The sequence below is a fragment of the Gouania willdenowi genome, chromosome 5 (genome assembly GCF_900634775.1).
Source record: "Gouania willdenowi chromosome 5, fGouWil2.1, whole genome shotgun sequence".
NCBI classification, from domain to species: domain Eukaryota; kingdom Metazoa; phylum Chordata; class Actinopteri; order Blenniiformes; family Gobiesocidae; genus Gouania; species Gouania willdenowi.
In genome coordinates, this window is record NC_041048.1 from 12,732,604 (window position 1) to 12,752,340 (window position 19,737).

At 38.0% G+C, this 19,737-nt stretch overlaps 1 protein-coding gene across 3 annotated transcripts in view; it reads left to right on the forward strand.

Moving 5' to 3' along the window:
- kif5ab (kinesin family member 5A, b) overlaps positions 1–19,737 on the forward strand; it is a 110,768-nt gene that overhangs the window by 45,369 nt on the left and 45,662 nt on the right. For all 3 annotated transcript variants that reach the window (XR_003674090.1, XM_028446917.1, XM_028446918.1), the window contains exons 11-17: positions 531–679; positions 4,302–4,522; positions 7,171–7,239; positions 9,673–9,879; positions 14,397–14,543; positions 15,271–15,459; positions 17,810–17,927. Coding sequence is in view for 2 of the 3 variants with exons in the window: in XM_028446917.1 (XP_028302718.1) it covers positions 531–679; positions 4,302–4,522; positions 7,171–7,239; positions 9,673–9,879; positions 14,397–14,543; positions 15,271–15,459; positions 17,810–17,927 (1,100 nt within the window). In the remaining variant the exon portion in view is untranslated. The remainder of the gene's footprint in view (positions 1–530; positions 680–4,301; positions 4,523–7,170; positions 7,240–9,672; positions 9,880–14,396; positions 14,544–15,270; positions 15,460–17,809; positions 17,928–19,737) is intronic.

Genomic DNA, 19,737 nt, shown 5'->3' on the forward strand with positions numbered 1-19,737 from the left:
CACAGGGCAGTTAGGAGAAGACTTTAGGTGGAGATGGAAACTCGTCCGTTGAAACTGATCAGAATACACAGAAAATTCAGTTAACAGGAGTACGGAAGCCCACCTACCTGTCTGTTCTGATTGGCCGAGGCATTTGAAGGGTATGGCCTTTGTCACAGTGTGGCCTTTCCGTGATTTTTTCTTGGAAATTTGGGAAATTATTAGAATGTGGCCAATACAGCGGTGCGTTCAATAGCCCGGAAAATACGGTATATATATCGATACAGGGGATATTGTAATTTTCTATATCATCAAAATAGAAGACTCAAAATCTCCATATTGCAGGCCTAGATGTTGTTTGATGTAGATTTTTTCACCTACTTTTGCCTTCATGTGATTTCAAGCATGTTAGCAGAAACATAATTAGCTTTCCAATGAATGCGATTGTTTAAAAGCCTTTGACAGTTCAATCATCCCAGCCATTCTAATAGGTTTCCTTTGTTCTTTGTCTCATCATCGCTTCCTGTTTCCAACTCCATCTCTCTAATTAGAGCCAAGACCATTAGGAACACTGTGACTGTCAACCTTGAGCTCACAGCAGAGCAGTGGAAGAAGAAGTACGAGAAGGAAAAGGAGAAGAACAGGACAATGAAAGAAACTATTCAACGACTGGAGGCCGAGCTGAACCAGTGGAAGAATGGTAATATTTGCAGGGAACGGTTCAAAGCGCTCAGCTTTTTGGATACATTTTTCAGTCCAATGGAGCATGTGGAACCTACTTTAAAAAAGTTGTCCAAACTCCGATTTGCTACTTTGGTAAAATGTCTGACATCTGCTCTTCAGAGGTTTAGTGGAAAAGTTGTTTTAAAATCAGTGATGCTTTGGCACTTGAAGGCAGGGTTGGGGTCAATTATGAAATGTAATCACATAGTTGATAAATTAACTACAAATTCTATGTAATTGTAATTGTGATTGAAATAATCTGTTTAGTTATCTGACTTTGTAATTGGAATTAGCGTGGAAATGCAATGAAAAATAAAACCTGTCAATTACAATTGATCAAACACAAAACTGTGGAACCGTGTTATGGTTCTATGGCTTACACATACGTACTGTAGTTAACAATTATTAAAATATGTTTCACATCAACTTTTCCCACTACCTGTCAGTACTCTTGAGGATCACTTTACTGTTTAAAAAATACATAAATTGAAATCTAGGGGCATACTGACACAAAAAGAGCTCAGACACCCACACCAGAAATATTAAAACCAATATTTTCATAGATAAGGAAGCCTAATACGGTAATCAAGAGATAAAAAACTAATTAGATGATAGATAATATTTTTTTTTGCGTATTTTACAGCTAATTTAAGACATGGGTCAAAACCGACCCGTCATAAGAGATGCTAACAGAAAGCTAACACAAGAGGAAAGTTACATTTTATGGGCTCATTTATTAAAGGCTCAGTAAATGTGAATAATTGTAATTGTAATTGAACTTGAATAATGAATAATTGAAGACGTATTTGTAATTAAAAAATGAACAGTAATTCACTCCAACCCTGGTTGGATTTACAAAAATAATATTCATTACTAAAAATCTGATTTAATATTCTTTTTCAATATGGAATTGTGAATATTTTTGCCATTTAAATGTACCACTACCACCCAACAGACCTGCATCAGTGCCAACAGATTAATTCCCAGCACAAGGGAAACGTACGGAATAGCAATTCAACACATAGCTAAGAAAACAAGGTTCGGCTGGGCTTGTGAATAAATACTATGGTTTTGTTAGAAAGCTCCTCTGTTTCCCCAAGAGACGAATGATCCTCCGACAGAAAACAGTCTCTGGGTAAAGAGACAGGATAAGTAGAGGTCTCTCCAATCCTGTTTCAAGCACAGAGAAGAAACCACCCAAGCATGCAGATATTGTTTTTCAGTCTACGGGAGTGCAAAATTTTACCTCAATTGACACAATCTGAATACGTGCCAGTAAAAATGCAAAGGAAAGCAAACCTGCAAAACAGGCTTATTGAAATCCTGCCAAAATAACTTAAAAATAACTTTGTGCTATTATCTGTATTTTCCTTACTTTAGATAATGGGCTTTTTCTCCCACTTGGCTGATGAAGTGATAAGTATTGAGATATTCACATCTTATGGGTCCATATGTTATAAGACTTAGAGCGAAATTAATAATTAATGAGAGAGAGGCTAATTGCAAACTGCATCACACACAGTATATATGAAGAGTGTGTACAGTATGTATATAGATTAGATCAGATTCAACCTTATTGTCATTGCTCGTACATGGACATCACAACAAAAAGCAGTAGATTATCTATCTATCGAGTGCAAATGAGTGGAAGAGCAAAGTTGGTGAAATTCTATACAATATGTACATGTAATTTGGCTACAAGGTATGAAAAGTATAGATGTGGAGCAGAGCAGGATGTGAGAATAAAAGTATTTGTACATAAATATTGCAATTAATAAATAAGTGAAAAAAAAAATCATACACAGCGATTGCGCATGATGATTGCATGAGTTGATTATTGCACAAGCAAATGAGCCAAAGAAAGAATACAGAAAAAAGTCTGCTTAAGTAAAAGTACTTTTACTTTGATTACATTTTACTTAAAGTAAAAGTAAAGTTACTGGTGTGAAAATCTACTCGGGTAAAAGTAAAAAGTAGACTTTTTTTAGAAAATTGCGCAAAACTGCTGATTAATTGGCTACAACACCCGTAGCTGTTATAAAATGAAACGCAACCACAATGTGTAAAGACGCACAGTGGCTTATCTGGCACTGCTGGAAGACGAGGTGCACGGGAGACCAGAGTCAGCGCCAGGCAGTATTAAATGGGGGAGGCATTAAGAAAACTTCGGGGTGCACAAAAATGCTCCGCTCTGAGTCGCCCACAACAACCGCTCTAGGGTACGTTCAATAGCACAAATGTAGCAGACTCCCATCCGCGTGCAGGATGTATTTTGCTCTGTAACGGAATCTATTGTAGCGAAGTACTGTTACTTGAAACAAAATGTACTTCAGTAAAAGTAAAATTACAGATTGTAAATAGTACTCACAAAAGGAGAAGTACACAAAAAAGCTACTCAATTACAGTAACGAGAGTAAATGTAATTTGTTACTTTCCACCCCTGCAAATGAGTTATTGTGCATAGAGAAAATGGATGGATGTGGAACATACATAATACCCCATGGATTGGTTGCTTTTCTAAGTGGTGTTTTGTTTGCATTTTGGGGACATTGATCAAGTTTGGTCAAAACATGCAGGTTTGCATAGTTGAGGTAAATTGGGACTAACCGTCGTCTTTGACCTGTAACATGTTTTACTTGGTTTAATACAAATAATACTGGATACTCAGTGAGTCATTAATTAGCTTTCTCATAGATATGTATGTGATTATACTGTATATTGTTGTATTGACACAAGTAGACACAGCAGTATGAATATATATATATATATATATATTGTATATGCAAGGAAAACATTGAGTCTGATGGTGAGCAATCAATATTGACCACTGAGAATCTTCTATATTCAAGTTGTTGTTGTTGTTGTTTTGGGCTCCCGTGGTCTATACTTGATAGAGTAATGGATTATCATGGCTCATTGATTTTTCTTTTCTATAATTGTGCACTTTATAATATATGTCAGGTTGACTTTTAAAAACTAATTTGGCAGACGCATATTTTATGGCTCATGTATCTTTTTTTGCTAGAGTTTTGTATCTTTTTTGTAAATCTCTATCACTTTTTGTAGTTTTTCGGCCTCATCTGTTGGCCATTGTTTCTTATTTTTGTTTCTCTGTATTATTTTTTGTTTGATAATACCCAGAATACTCATGAAAAGAATGATTTATGAATACACAGAATGCTGCAGAAATAAAGGAAGCCACAAATTATTTTCAAAGTGTTAATATAATACTTTTTACTCCTAGTCCTTGATAAGGAGGAAAAACAGCTATAAACTTGAACTTAAATCTTTCTTCCCTTTTCTCTTTTGATAAAATTCCCAACTGACATTTGGAAATTTTCTCACAAGCCAGCTGACATTTAAATACTTTCAATGTGGAAAGCATACTGGAGTGCTAAGACGTGGGTGCCCTTTATCAGCACTGTGATACCCCGACCTGATATTTAAAAGCATTCAAAGAGTTAGAGCATGGTGAGCTCTAGAGATTAAACCACTAATCTCTTTTTTTGGATTTAAATCTTAAAGAGAGGATTCACAAGAGATGAAAGCGACCTACAAAGTACATAATGAAAAGCAAACATTGTATGTTTTGTGTTTAGGTGAGGAGGTTTTGGCTCTTGGGGAGCTGGGACCAGAAAATACCGACGTAGTGGCTCATGCGTCAGTCGAAGATGTTCTTGACGTCAGCACACCCTGCTCTCCCTGCACGCCCTGCTCCCCTTGCTCGTTCGCGTCCTCCTTTGTCGTTCACATTTCAGAAGAGGAGCGACGGAAGTACGAAGAGGAGATTATCAAGCTTTACAAACAGTTGGACTATAAGGTGATGTGCTTGTGCACACATGTAGAGCTGATTATGCAACAGGATTGTTGGAAGAGTCTGTGCAGAATTATATAGACATCATACATACATGCATGTTATGGATGGTAATTAGTCAGGATCAAACACAAATGGGCGACTAATGTAATGACTCTTAGGAATAGCTATCACTAAGGGAAATGGTAATAGCTTTAAAATCCATTAACATTCTTTTTAAACGCATTCATGTATGCATACGCTCACCTCGTTTGTCCCATAACGTACAATCATATTGCTTTTATCAGCACATATGCCATTAATAATTCAGATACACAGGTTCCCTTCCTGAGGGACTCCTAACCTAACCCAGATTATTTTAATGATTTTCCGTATCAGCAGACACTCTGTGAATAAAAGCAGATAAAGGCCACACGTGATGTGGAAATGCATGAATCATATTTTCCAGCTTTATTTTTTTTTTTTACTCTACAGCCTACATAAGGTGTATTTTCACAACCGCGAACATTAAGAAATGTATTTTGTGTTATGATGCAATGCTTCAAACTGAAATTTCATTTGTTTTGGGCTCTTGTGGTCTATACTTGATAGAGTAATGGATTATCAGGGCTCATTGATATTTTTTCTATAGTTGTGCACTTTATAATATATGTCAGATTGGCTTTTAAAAACTAATTTGACAGACGCACATTTTATGGCTCATGGACCTTTAAATAACAGCTGCCGTACATCATTTTGGATGTTTTTTTGCTCGAGGTTTGTATCTTTTTGTAGTTTTTCTGTCTCATCTGTTGTGTATTTTCACAACTGCAAATCCCAGGATCACTTTCTGTTTTGTAGTAAATTACTTTTCATGTTTATGAATTGAGGTATTTAAGAAAAGTATTTTGTGTTATGATGCAATGCTTCAAACTGGTTTAAAATTTAATGTGAGCCTATAAATATCCGGTGTCGGGCAAGTTCCTCTAATATTGTAATACATTTTATGTTACTAGTTACAGGCATAAAAACACAACACATTTGTACTACAATATTACCACTTCCAAAATGTAACTGAATTACACTACTTTAACTTACTTTTAGCTAATCGCACATTTATGTTATGTGAAGCCATTTTAAATTACTAATCCCATTACAGATTAATTTCTACAAATGTGACAGCATTTTAAATGAAAATATACAAACAAAAATGTATTTTATTAAACAAAAACACAAAAGAAAGCCTTAATATTCAGGTATCATTGGGTATGAATGAATGAATTTGAAATCGTGGGAGTAATTCCACCTTACGAATGTGTAGTCCGTTTCCATGGCCATGCGTTATGATTTGCAACAGTCCGCTCTGCAGGTAGTCGGTGCGGAGGTTCTTCTTTTACGCCACAGAAATGAGTAGAATTTACGGTGGTGTCTTCAACACTGTTTTGACTATTTTTTATTTTATTTTCTTCTCATTTTCATTAGAATATCAGTGGAATTCATTAAAGTCTCAATGTAACTTACTGAGATTGTAATATATTGCTGATTTTTGTTTCAGTAATGTGTTACTCCCAACTCTGAAACTCATACATGATCTTAACAAATAACTGGTGCATACAATTAACACTTTGGAGGAGTGGATGAGGCAGCAAGTGGACATTGTGTCCTAAATTAATTTATTTATTTTTTTTTTTTTGTGTCCTTAAAGTAAATTTTCGAAGCAGGAAAGATGGATAATTTGTATGGATTTGAATTAGTTTTTAAACACATACTGACAGCAACATGTGTCTTTTTTCTAAGTCCTTAGGGCCATTATTGCATGAGGGGGACAAATATTAACCTGTGTGGATCAAACACATGGGCCATTTTCAAAGAATTCAAAGCTGATTTAGATTAAAAACATTGCCTTGCTTTCTGATTTTTATTTACTTGTTAGGTTTGTATTCTGTATTACATTTACTAATTGTGAAGAAATTAAGAACCTCTGGATCCTCAACAGTTTTGTGTTATATTTATTCTTTATTTTCAGAGCTCAATTACAAATGTGAATTATTATTATTATTATTATTATTATTATTATTATTATTATTATTATTATTATTATTATTATTATTATTATTATTATTATTTTGGGGTGGCTGCTTTAGCTTGTGGGGATATAAAGGGAAACAAACAGGATAAAAATAAGGTTTTGTATAAAAATTAGAGTATTAAAGATATTTATAGTAAAGAGTTTTAGGATTTGGTACGAACAAGTTTGGAGCAAAAAGGTGAATACATTAAGGAATAATTTGATATAATAAAAAAATAAAAAGAAAAAAAGAAAAAGTTGTTTAATTTGTTCAAATTCTTTTTCATTCAATATATAGTATATATATATATATATATATATATATATAGTGTGCGAATCCTGACAGCCTGCTAAGGACTAGTTATTTATCAGTTAATGCGCATACATCAGTAAAGTTATTATTTATTGATAAAGTTTGGGTTTTTTTCAAAAATTATTCTCAATCATTCTCTTAAAAGAATTATATTGTTGTTAAAAACTCTTTAACAGAAACCCACAAGGTTATTTTCGTGCAAATGATTAAAAAAAAATACAAAAAACATAAAGTAGTTAACTTTTTTTGTACTATTAAACTGCTAACATATCATGTATCTCTTTTCATTTGAAGGACGATGAGATCAACCACCAGAGTCAGATGGTGGAGAAAGTTAAGAAGCAGATGCTCAACCAAGAGGAGGTAAAAGATCTTAGTTTCAGAGGCTGAAAAAGCTTAAGCAGCTAAAGTCAATCTTTGAATAGCAGTCAGCACTGAGCATTTCATTATTCTGTGCTTGAGATGAATGAGGAAAAGAAAACCAAAACCCAGCTCTTCCCAGGTACAAAAGTGGGCTTGAAAAGGATAAATGGCTTTTGTTTGAACGCGAGTGTATTTACAACAGTTGTTAACAGGATGGAAATTAGACTGCATTGCAGCATCGGTATTTCAGAAAAGACCGAGGAGGCACTGAGGTGTAATGCTGTGTAATGTGCTGTGTAATGCGGATGATAATTGATTGGCGTAACAGAGAGTTGTTTTACAGTATATTTAATGAAAAAAAAAGGGCATTTTTTTCTGACGTTAACTGATACAAATACCTTTGATCTAATGCTTTGATTAATATAAGTGACAATATGTTGTCAATGAGTGGGATTCTGCAATGTTTAAAAATCAAAGCGTGTTAGTTCAGTTCATGTGTTTACTGATATACATACATATATACAGTATGTACAGCAGGTTAGCAGCTCTGCCTCCATATGTACTTTACTTCTCTTGTGGTGAGAGCACCAGTTAAAGTCAACAGTGAAAGGCTATTAAGAGCAGTACGTATTTACTACCTGATTTTCTGTCAGATGCCGTACTAATGGACTTGATAACAGGCTGAAACAAGCTTTACTAGCCATTACATTTACTTGTCAGTGTGATAGTGTGTTCTGTCTCAAAGAGAGGCGGGGTACCTTTCTGCTCAGGATGAAGCCCAGTTTATTCAGCTGGATAAAACGCCCTCATTATTTAGGGTCATGGGGTCAGTGAGATACACCTGCCTGACGTGAGAGGCGTAAAGGGAGCCGGCGGGGCAGCTCTTTCACTGCTGTGAACGCTGCGGTTTACAGATAAAATAAACATATTTGTGAAATAGCACCTGGAATTAGTTCTAAATACAATAGGCTTGGTTAATATAACTAATAATAATATTTTTTTGTAATATTCTGTCCTATTTCTGCACAAATATCGCTAACTTTTACTCTACTGCAATTTAAGAGGTGCTGCAAGACCTATTTCATTCATCTGTGTGAGTGTACTCTACATAGAATAGAATAGAATAGAATAGAATAGACCTTTATTGATCCCCCAGAACTGGCGCCCAATGTCCAGGGTGTACCCCCGCCCAGCGCCCAATGAGAGCCGGAGATTGGCACCGGCAGACCCCCGCGACCCTGTAAAAACAGGAATAAGTGGGTTTGAAAATGGATGGATGGATGGATGATCCACCAGAGGGAAAATTCACGTGTTGCAGCAACAATAGAATAGCACACAGTAAGAACAAAATAAATAAAGTAGGATTATAGTGCAAATATACAACTGTGGGACAAATAAAATCAAATAAATAGAACATTAACATTAAAAAGAAACAAAGTAAACAAAACAAAACAACGGCATAAATTTTTTTTTTAAAAAACACAACGAATGTGCAAAAGTCAAATGAAGGAATATGGATTTGGGGGATATCAGAGGTTAAACAGCGGTTAAACTACATAATAAAAATGGAAATATCATTACTGTATGTTAAATTATTTAAAAATATTATTCAGAATCTGGAAACATCAGCTTAGAGGTGAGGCGACATTTGGAAACGGGCTGACTCATGCTGCTGGGCATGGGTGGTATTACTGCACTGTGCACTGCCACCAGCCCTCTATTTGGTGAAAAAAACACTGGTGAAAACTTGCGTTGTGCCTTTGATCAAAACCAGACTCTGCCTAAAATGGAAAACACATTTTTTTCTCGGAGCAAACACTGTTTTTAGGGACATGCCTGCAGCAGCGCACGGAGCAAATAGCTAATTTTAGCAAACAGGCACTGAAAGCAAAGCACTGCTTTATGCTGCGCTTCAGATCATGGTAATAGCACACAGTGTGTTTGCTAAATGTACGAGTTCTCGTCTCAAAATGACCATGCTGTGTCTTGAGTAGGGATAGTTATACATACCAAACCATAGTTTGTGTTCATGAATGAATGAACTGTAAATTCATGATTAGAAACAGGAGGAGGGGATGATACGGTGCAAATATGAAATCATTCGAGGCAGAGAAGCATCCAGATTTTGTTCATTCAGTGAAATGAATTGTGTGGCTTACAGCCATGAAATGATCCCACTGCTCCTCGGTGTTAGTGTGTAGTCAAAAAAATGTTTTTTCATTTGTTTATTTACTCCTGAACGGAATATCCTGGATTCATTTGTCTTGCATAACCATTAGATAAGCTGTCCAATTACTGTCTAATGAAAACCCAGCAGGGCAGCAGAATGAACAATGAAGATTAAGAACCAGACACATGAGTTACGCTGTTCTCATTTGACCAAATCTTTCTCAGCCAAACGTCTATATTTAGCTGAATCTGTGTGCTCTTCAGCTTCTAGCATTGTCCATAAGTGACAGCGAGAAAGTACATTCGGAGCTCGGCCGGCTTCAGACGGAGAACGAGAATGCGAAGGCGGAGGTGAAGGAGGTCCTTCAAGCTCTAGAGGAGCTCGCAGTCAACTACGATCAGAAGAGCCTGGAGGTCGAGGAGAAGAGCGAGCAGAACAAACTCCTGGCTGAAGAGCTTTCAAAGAAAATGGTAAGTTGGTTGTTTGGGAAAAAATGTGCAAAAAATGTGTCAAAGAGGAAAGAACAAATAAGTTCACTCATTAACGTGCATGCTGAGAAACAAGCTTATCACATATGGGTCATTCCATGTCATTTCACAAATGGCTCACGCACTTCAGTCAAAAAGAATTCTGACATTTTTAGCAAATTTTCCATGATTATTCAATAGACACTGTAAATTGTTAGTTTGATGGGTTGAATACTTTTTGAGATATGGCAAATTGAGTGAGAGAGGTATGTGTCGATTTTCGCTCATCCTTATTTTTCTTCCATTTCAACTTCCAATATCTCAGGAAATACATCACATGGGAACCTGAAATTTTGTATACTAGTACAGCTCCACCTACTCTCTCAGGATATAAATACATATCTGCTATATACATCATAGCTGGTTGACATGCCAGCTCCTCAAAATTGGAAGAAAGTTTGTTGGGTTTTCGGGCTCCAACACTTTTGGGCCTTCAGTAAACAACTTTTGCCTCAGCGCCCTGTAAATTTATCAGCTTTGAGCTATGTACATAGACTGTTCAAATCACTAATGATTAGTCAAATACAGTATATGCATTGGTTTTTGGGTGACAGTCTCTTGAAATCTGAAAAAAAATGTTCTGCTTTTTTATTGGCCCATAACTGCATGTGGTAACTGTTCTCTGTTTTAATTGATAGTATAAAGATGACTTTTGGGATATGAAACAATTTTCTTTCTTCATTTTTATTTTGGACCCCAATTTTGGGACTATTTCACCACTCACCGATATTGAAAATCCTTTACATGAGGCCATTGTAGCTTGCCTCTGTGTCTTGTAATCAGTTGTCATTTTTTTTTTTTTTAGATATATATATAAAGTGTTTGTGTAATAGCAAGCGATCAACATATGATTGTCTCAGAAAGACAAGGGCTACCAAAGCTTAAACTCACTACTTATCAAGCTGTAAATATGCTACGAGCAGCCCTCGACCGAAGTTCACACCATTATGTTTTCTTCTTGTCGTTGACATCTTCAGTTTGCTTTGACTTTTCTGAAAGAAGGTTAGGGACGGATTCAAAGAGCTGCTTGGACTTCAAAAGAGTCATAGTGACTTACTTAGATGGTGTGGTGGACACTGAATAACCTTGTTAAACATGCTTCAATATTCCATGCAGTGTTTTACAGTGTGCCCGACTGTCTGTCTTTCTCTGATCAAGACACTGATGACTTACTACACAGTTTCCTTCTGCTTAAAACTCCGGTCACGCCTCCTTCATTGCCTTTGGCACACCTCCTCCTCAACCCTTTTGACCAAAGCTGCTCAGCTCTCACCTCTCACCTGATATAACATCTATTCCTAAGTCTCTGTCTGGCACTCCGAGGAAAGATAAAACGGAATCCATTGAAGAGTGCAGTAAATGCGAACGGCTAAATTATGATGTCAAAATGAAACCCTCGTAGGGCCTCTGTTTCCAGCTTCCTTCTAAATCTGTTCACTTTTTTTTTAGGTACAGCATCTTTCCATTTCTCATGGCTACAGTAGAAAGGAGGCAGCCCTCACCTAGAACATTTATCCATGTCTTCACTACAATTACCTGCCTTATTGATGGGAATTCCTCTCTTCTTCTGATTGGGACCACACTTATCTTTCACATCTCTACACCTATTATCAACACCCACCCTTCCATCCACTTAAAGACTTTATAATCATTAACGTTATCAAAAATTACCACGTTTGTCAACGTCTCTTTAATAGTCTCATTATCTTGGCCTTTTTTTGTGTGTTATTTTTTATATTTAAAAAATGATTTATGGACATTTGCCGTCAAGTCACAGATTATGATAATAGAGACATTAATCTTACTCTTCGCTTAAGGGAGAATTCTCACACAGTCCCTGTTTAGCTCATTGTTTCTAAGCCAGGGTTCATTATCCTGGACAGTCCAGCTTGTTCGGATGCTAACAAACTAGAGCAATTCATTTCCAGTTTGAACACACATTTTTCTGGCTTCAAAACAAACATAGGAAGTTAACCAAATTTGATGTAGAGCGCACAGCATTGTGGGTAGAGGGAGGAACTGCCCATAGCCCAAAATAGGGAAACAATAACGTAGGAAGTTGGAAATTGGTGTTTGGACAGACGTGGGACAACTATAGCAAGTGCAGGCACTGTAGATATATGGTGAGACGATTATATATTATCGATGAGCCTTCACTCTATACTAAACCTGATTATTCTATGATTATAATTATAAAAACATTTACCTATAACTAATGGTGAGTAGTATCAATAGGTAATGAATTAGCTGTCTAAAATATGTTTAAAGCTTTGGGTTTTAATGAGCTACATTAGATAATTCACTAACAGTTTACTTGAAGTTTTATACAAGACTGTCATTAACTGTCGTTTGCTAAATTATGACACCTTTGGAGCTATGTTGGCATTTTTTGGGTTTGGTGGAGGGATCTGGTGGGGTTAGGTAGGGTTAAGGGTTAGGGTTAAGGTTTGTTAGGTTAGGGTTAGGGTTAAGGTTAAGGTTAAGGTTAGTTAGGCTTAGGTAGGGTTAGGGTTAGGGTAACTAAGAGTTAGGGTGATGGTACGTTCACACTGGGTGTGTTTTGGGCGTCAAAATTGTGCCACATGCATGTAGTTGGACACTTGTGGTCATTTAATACAGATGCTTGTCATCAGCGTCGAAGATGCTCAGGACGAGCGTCAAGGGGAGGGGCTTCTCTGTTACCTATGGTGTTCATACAGTGGATGATATTGTGGCAGTCAGTTACATTCATAATTCACCCAGTGACTGTGAAGTGGTAGGGAACATTATTGTGTTGAGAAGGCTGTGTTTGCGGTCGGATGTATTTTGGTGTGACTCAGTGTGTGCACTGTGATGTTAGAGGGCTATAGAGAAGTGTTGTTGAATGGAGAATAAAGTTTGGAGTTCCTTGCTGAAAACGCCGCCTCCGACCCCGTTCATCGGCTCTACATTATCCTCTATGGCCGAGATCCGCGTCTCGTGACTCTGCAGCTGTTCCCGCTGAGACTGCAGGAGCTGGGAGATTGGCTCAAACTTGTCTTCAAAAACTTTAGTCAGGTTTGCTGTTACGGCGCGAATCACCTCCTGAAAGTCATAGCCTCTGTGTCGCTACCAGGAATGTTAGCCTCTTCATTAGCCTCACTGTTGGAAGCTCCAGCTGCGTCAGACACAGGGCTTTTATTGCGTAGCCTGCCGTCAGACTGCTTTAAAAAGTAGCTATTGATGCTCATTGTAAGTTTAGGCAATGCAAGAATTACAGTCTTGCTGCTAATAAGTGGGTTTTAAGATACAAATCGTAAAATTCTGCACTGGTACTCCCAAGCCCGACTTTACTTCACGCCGCCATTTTGAAAAACCCCCGGCTCTACATTATCGAGAGAGTGGCTTGGCTTTATTTGCACATCGGCGCTGTTTCTGGATTCACCAGAGTTGCGCTTGGACAAGAGTCAATTTCAGCGCTACTTCCATCTTTCCCATGCCAAGTTTGACAACCTGCTGACCCACATTGGGGCTCGCATCTCCTACCAGGACACCAACTACAGGTGCTCTATTCCAGAGTGTCTGTCCATCTGTCTCCGCTGCGGGAAGCACAGCGGGACCTCCGACGCTCCCTAGAAGCGCGTCCACCATATATTGTGAATGGACACCTGCCGCTTTTGCTGCTTTCGACGCGTTTGGTGTGAACGCGCCATTAGAGTTAGGGTAACGAACAACACTTAATGACAGCCTTCATCACACCTTATTCATGCTAATGACAGGTTTAATGTCACAATAATGACAGCATAATGTCAGCCTTTATGTATAAAACTTCAAGTATAGTATTACCGATAACTTAATTACAGAATATTAGTAACATTTAAGAAAAGGAGGAGAGAAAAACAAATTATTCCATTTAAACGTCATGGTCCATCTACTTGGAACTTTTAGTAAACTAAAGGGAGAAGAAAGCAGAGGCTACAGAAAGCAAGTTGAAAAACAGAGTCTGACGTGTCATTTACCTACTCTGTTTACCACTTTCACAATGTTTGCGTTCCGTTATATGCCACACCACTATCCTGCAGTCATTTGACTTTCTTTTATTTTCTTGCTCACTTTAATCTAAACGAAACATCTGCTGGATCAATCGTCTGAGAGACTTTTGAAACATTTGGCCTTTTTTCTGTAGTTTTGATTAAACTCTTTGTTGTTCACACAAAGTGTCCTCTGTACAAAGTGGGGTAAGGTTAAAATGATCACCATCACTCATTCTTTAGATGCTTTCACCCATAGCAAGTGGCATAAGGTGGGCTATTGATTTGTTATTTATTATCTTTGGCTTCTTGGATTTTGCGGTTATAGGATTGAGAGAAAGAAAGGGAAAATCCTTCTCATACGCTAGAGAACCTAAAAGCTAATTTCACACGATTCCTTCAATCACAATCTATTTTCCCTCATTTGTTCTGAACTTCATTTGCTCTACTCCCTCCGTTCTTTTGCATCAGGGTCACCTCATGGTGTTGGAGGCTGAGCTGTCCCATATCCAGGAAGTTAGCAGCCACCAAAAAAAGCGTATCGCTGAGGTTCTTAACAGGCTCATGAAGGACCTGAGTGACTTCAGCACCATCGTGGGGAACAGAGACATCGAGCTGGTGAGTATAGACCGACTCAGATGTTGGCAGAAGATGTGTGTTAAAACAGGAAGTTTGTATGTGACGACATGTCAAAAGTTTTCTCTCAATTTTACATACAAACAGGAAGGACACATTTCCTATAAAGCTTCTGTGCAGTTAAAGGTGGGATGACTGCTGGATGGGTTTAGTGTAAAAGACATCCTAAATGTACACAAAACTCTCCTAAATAAGGAACTATGAGACAAAACCTAATGCACTCAGTGTTGAATAAAACTGTATAAAGGGCAAAATTATGTAATTTAGTCTCAAAATGGGTATAATAAACAAGTGTTTCTGCATTACTTGCCTACACAGCTGGGCATACTGATGCATGCTTTTCAAGAAAATTGATGTGGCTTTGTTCTAAGTTATCATTTGCAATTTATTTAAATGTTTATCCCTAACAAAACCAAAACAGGGCATTGATTTAGCTTAAGGCATTTGTAATCTTAACTCCCAAAGTAAACTTTCCAGACATATCAGATGCCATTTGTAAAGCTTAGTTTAATGTGTATATTTCAGTTGTTTTATTGTTCATTATATAATATCTGAGCGTATGCTGCTGCCAAAACAAGCTGCCTATAAAAAGCCAGGGGCTGTTTCTGAGCTGCTCCACTCCGTCACTGTATTGAACGTAGTTATTTTGATGTACATCTCAATCAACTTGTTCACCTGTACTTCTTATCTCTTAATTATTTATCTCCAGCCCTCTGAGGTCACGGGTGCAATTGAGGAGGAGTTCAGCGTGGCTCGCCTGTACATCAGCAAAATAAAGTCTGAGGTGAAGTCTATGGTGAAGCGATGTCGCCACCTGGACAGCCTTCAAGTGGAGTGTCATCGTAAAATGGAGGCGACGGGCCGCGAGCTGTCCTCGTGTCACCTCCTTATCTCACAGGTGAGAAAGATAATTAAGTACAGTATTTACTCAGACGCTATTGTAGAACTACACAAACGTACCATCTTGTGTATGAAATGATGCTGAAACAGTGAGTTTGAGCTTAGCATTGTCCTACAGCAATAAATGTGAAGTTTGCATGTTCTCCTTAAGTCCGTGTTAGAAATCTAACCAGGGTTATAAATAACAGGTGAGCAAGGTGTGAGGGGAGCTAGCTATTTGTAAATTATATATCTCATTCTCAGAACAAATCAGGATCCTGAAACTGTCCAAAATATGAATTCTGGTAAAAACAGGTCACTTTATCCTTCTAATGCACATGTATCAAACACAAGGCTCGAGGGCTAAATCTGGCCCGTCAGAGCATCCGATTCGGCCCGCTGGAGAAAGTGAAAATGAATCATTGTGTAAATGAAACTCGGCAATATTTGCAGGCGCTCAAGGTTTCCCTGGTCTTATATTGCATGATTTCCATCATTTTTAATGTTAAACTGTTGAAATACTCAAAATTCTTACAAAATCCTTACATTTTCCTCAAATCATTACATAATATTTCCCTAGATTTAATAGAAATTGGTCACAAAATCTAGAACATTTTAGGTGAAGATCCTGTTGGGACTGATATCTGTCACATACTGCTTGGATATTGTTGATTTTTTTTTTACAAATTTAGTATACGTAGAAGTGCAAACTAGGGCACAATAATGTTGAAATTACTCATTTTCCCACCTAAAACCTGCAGCCCACTTATGATCGAACTGCTTTGTATTTGGCCCTTGAACTAAAATAAGTTTGACACCCATGATTGTAAGTAAGTCAGTAAGTAATCTTTATTTATAGAGCGCTTTTCACAAGTAAAAACCATAAAGTGTTTTACAGAAAATTTCAGTGTCATCCCATCTAAAGAGAACGTGGAAGAACAGTCACAAATAACATGGGAGACAAGAACGGGAGAACTATGGGTTGCCAAGGGCATTGGAGGCATCCTGTATTTAGATGATGAATGGGAAAAACAACATGAGGGGAGGTGAGGGGTTAAAAAAAGCAGATTATGAACTAAATTCCCTGAAGAAAAACAAAGTACAGAACCCGGGAAAAACCTCTCAGCAACAAAAATCACAGTAAAGATAACACAGTCACGAAACGAAACATAGCACGTGCGCAGGTGGGGGTTGGTCATGGGTCCGGGGGCGGGGGGAAGGGAATGGGGGATGGGTGACGTTGATGAGAGGATATCCAGACGCTGGGGGGCGCAGTGTGGGCGCTGCTTCACACTTCCATGAGCTGGAGGGATGGGGAGGGCGGGTAGAGGGCCGGCGAAAACCAAAGCTGAGAAGGCGTTGACTCAATAAGCGTTGCTCTCCTCTGATATAGTCAGATGTTATGGTTCAGAGCCGAGAGTTCAGCTGGCAGTTGGGGATAGGAAGGGGGCAGGGTGAGGACAGAGAGTCAGATCTAGTGAGATTAGACACATCCTTGAGCTGGCGTGTTGGGGGAGGCCAATTGGTGATAATGAATTGTTTTCGTTACAGGCTAGCATTCTTTCTAGTAGCCTTGCAGTCTTGGTCACAGTAAACCAATATTGTGGGATCAAACAATTGGCGGTGACATCCTCTCCATTTTTTTCAAGATCGATTCATGATAGTCTGAGAGTTCAGTGCCCTGCCCAAACCTTCAGTGATGAGTGGCAGCCTTCCCAAAACAGCTGCTAACGTAATACAGGCTTTACGATAGATGAGATAGCCGCCAGTTCTAATTAGCAGCATCCCTGCTACCCTGATTCCAATCATGTAGATATCCTTGACGTCCTCAAAGGAGGGTAAAGCCAAGCACACGACCTTCCACCGGTCCCAGGAATTCATCGTGTATCCGGCTGGAAACGTTCCATCAGGGCACGCAGGCTCACCTCGCCCTGGTCTTTTCATTGAAAATTTTGATAAATAGCACTTAATGACCAGCTGACCAATGCCATAGTTTCAGTTTTGGATGAATACGGAGAGAGTCTCCTAATAGCACAGACAGCAGACAAAACAATTAGGCAGCTGGCAGGAAGGTCAGATAGGGAGGAGAGCGAGAGAAGAAAAATGCAACCGCCTTCACGAGGAACAGAAGAGATGTGAGTGTAGTTATTTGCTTGATGAAAATGATGTGCTCAGAACTGCAATCTGCTATTTGTGGAAAAACAGATCTGTTGTAGCAGAAACGATGCACCAAATATATTTGCATATTTTAAACTACATTTCCTTGAGGTAATAAACCTTCCAGAGGATCTTGTCCATGTAACAATAAAAGTGTAAATGAATATTTAATGTTTTGCTAACAGTTTTCATGTGTTTCTTCTGCCCTTCAGCATGAGGCAAAGATCCGCTCGCTCACAGAGTACATGCAGAACATAGAGAGGAAGAAGAGACTGCTGGAGGACAGTTATGACTCTCTGACTGAAGAGTTGGTGAAACTCCAGGCTCAAAGTAAGGCTCTTTCAAAGGACAATTAACAGTAGCATATTTCTACAGTGATGCTACAAACTTGCAGCGTTGCAAACTCACAGGAAGTGGAACTCCAAAAAACTGAGATTACCTCTAAATAAAAAGTTAAGGACAAGGATGGTTGATATTTTGCTTGGAATGTTTAAGTGATTAACAATGTTCAGTAAATTTTATTTGATAGTTTAAAAGGATATTAATAAACAAAATCTCATTGCATCCCAAGCTAATAAGTATGCAACATTTCCCTATACAGCTATTTAATAAAATTTTTGTTTAGTCCTCAAAAAAATAACAATTATCATGAAACTAAGAAACAGGCAAGATGTGCATCTTCAGCCACAAAGAGCAGTGAAAAAAAACAAAAAAAGAAGAAACTTTATTTATTTATTTATTTATTTACGGGTAAAAGAGATTTCATTTCACCATTCCGGCAGCTCAGTACAATGTGTTGAATTAAAATGAAAAAAAACAGAAATGTTAAAGATCATCCATCAAATTATCCAGATTTCCTGAAAACACTATGTTACATTTTGAAAGAAAGCTCTTTCACAGTACAATTAAAACCATGGAGGAAGTGGTTTAAACTAACCCACAGATATAACAAATATTTTCTACTCAGTGTTTGCTTAATTCAGGCCTGACTAAGATGGGAAAACAGACCTAAATACAGTCACGCATGACTCAAAGGACAATACCAAACCAATGATCGATGTTCCACTGAAAACCACGGTTTTTAAAAACACTCCTCAGTGGCTGGAAATATATCTGCATTAAGCTTTTGAGAACAGCCAGGACTTCTGCTTCAAGGATGAATACATTTGCTGGAAAAAGTCTGCAAAGCCCTACTAATTACCTGCAGTTCTGCGTGAAATGGTTGTGGAACTGCCTTAAAAAAGGACACACACCAGTTTGAGTTTGCTATTCTCAGAAAGCATTGCCTGATGTGAACTATGCCTCACACAAAAGAGCTCTCAGAAGATCCTACAAATATGAATAATTGACTGGCATGAATCTGCAAAGGGTTACTAAAGTATCTCTAATGGTCTTGATGTCCATCAGTTTACGGTAAGACAGATTGCCAATGAATGAGCAGCTCAGTACATTTGCTTTTTCCCAAAGAATAAAGATGACTGTGAGAGCGCAGTGCAGAATGCTAAATGAGGTGAAGGAGAGTCTGAGAGTGTCAGTGGAAGACTTGCAGTATTCTGGCCCATGCCAATATCTCTGTTGACGAATCCATGATAAGTATAATTTCAGTTGGAGGACACCCAGGAGAAAGCAACTGCTGTCCAAAAAACACATTGCTGCATTTGTGAGGTTTGCAAAAGAGGATTGGGACGTTCCACGGCTGGCAAAATATTCTGTGGACAAACCAAACTTGACCCAAAGCACAGATAAATCAACAACAGAATATTATATGCCTTCAGGAGTGCCCCAGTCTGAGTCAATAACTCAAACCGAATGAGATGCTGTGGCAGGACCTTAAAGAGAGTGATTCCAACCAGAAATGGTGGAAACAATTTAGCAAAAATCATCCCTTGTGTGATCCTTGGGTCAAAATGACTCAGTTCTGTGTTTAACCGCCTCGTAAAATCCCTTGAATGATATTGTTTTCTGCTTGTAATTCAATGACTTCTCCTAGTTTGACCACACAATTTGAAAAAGTGAAACATTTCCTGTTTTTACTTTTTAATACAAGATTTTTAAGAAAGTTGCTTTAATGGTTCTTGGGTCAAAAATGACCCAAAAGTCAAATTTAATTGAAATCGCTGTCAGAATCAAGATTACAGCT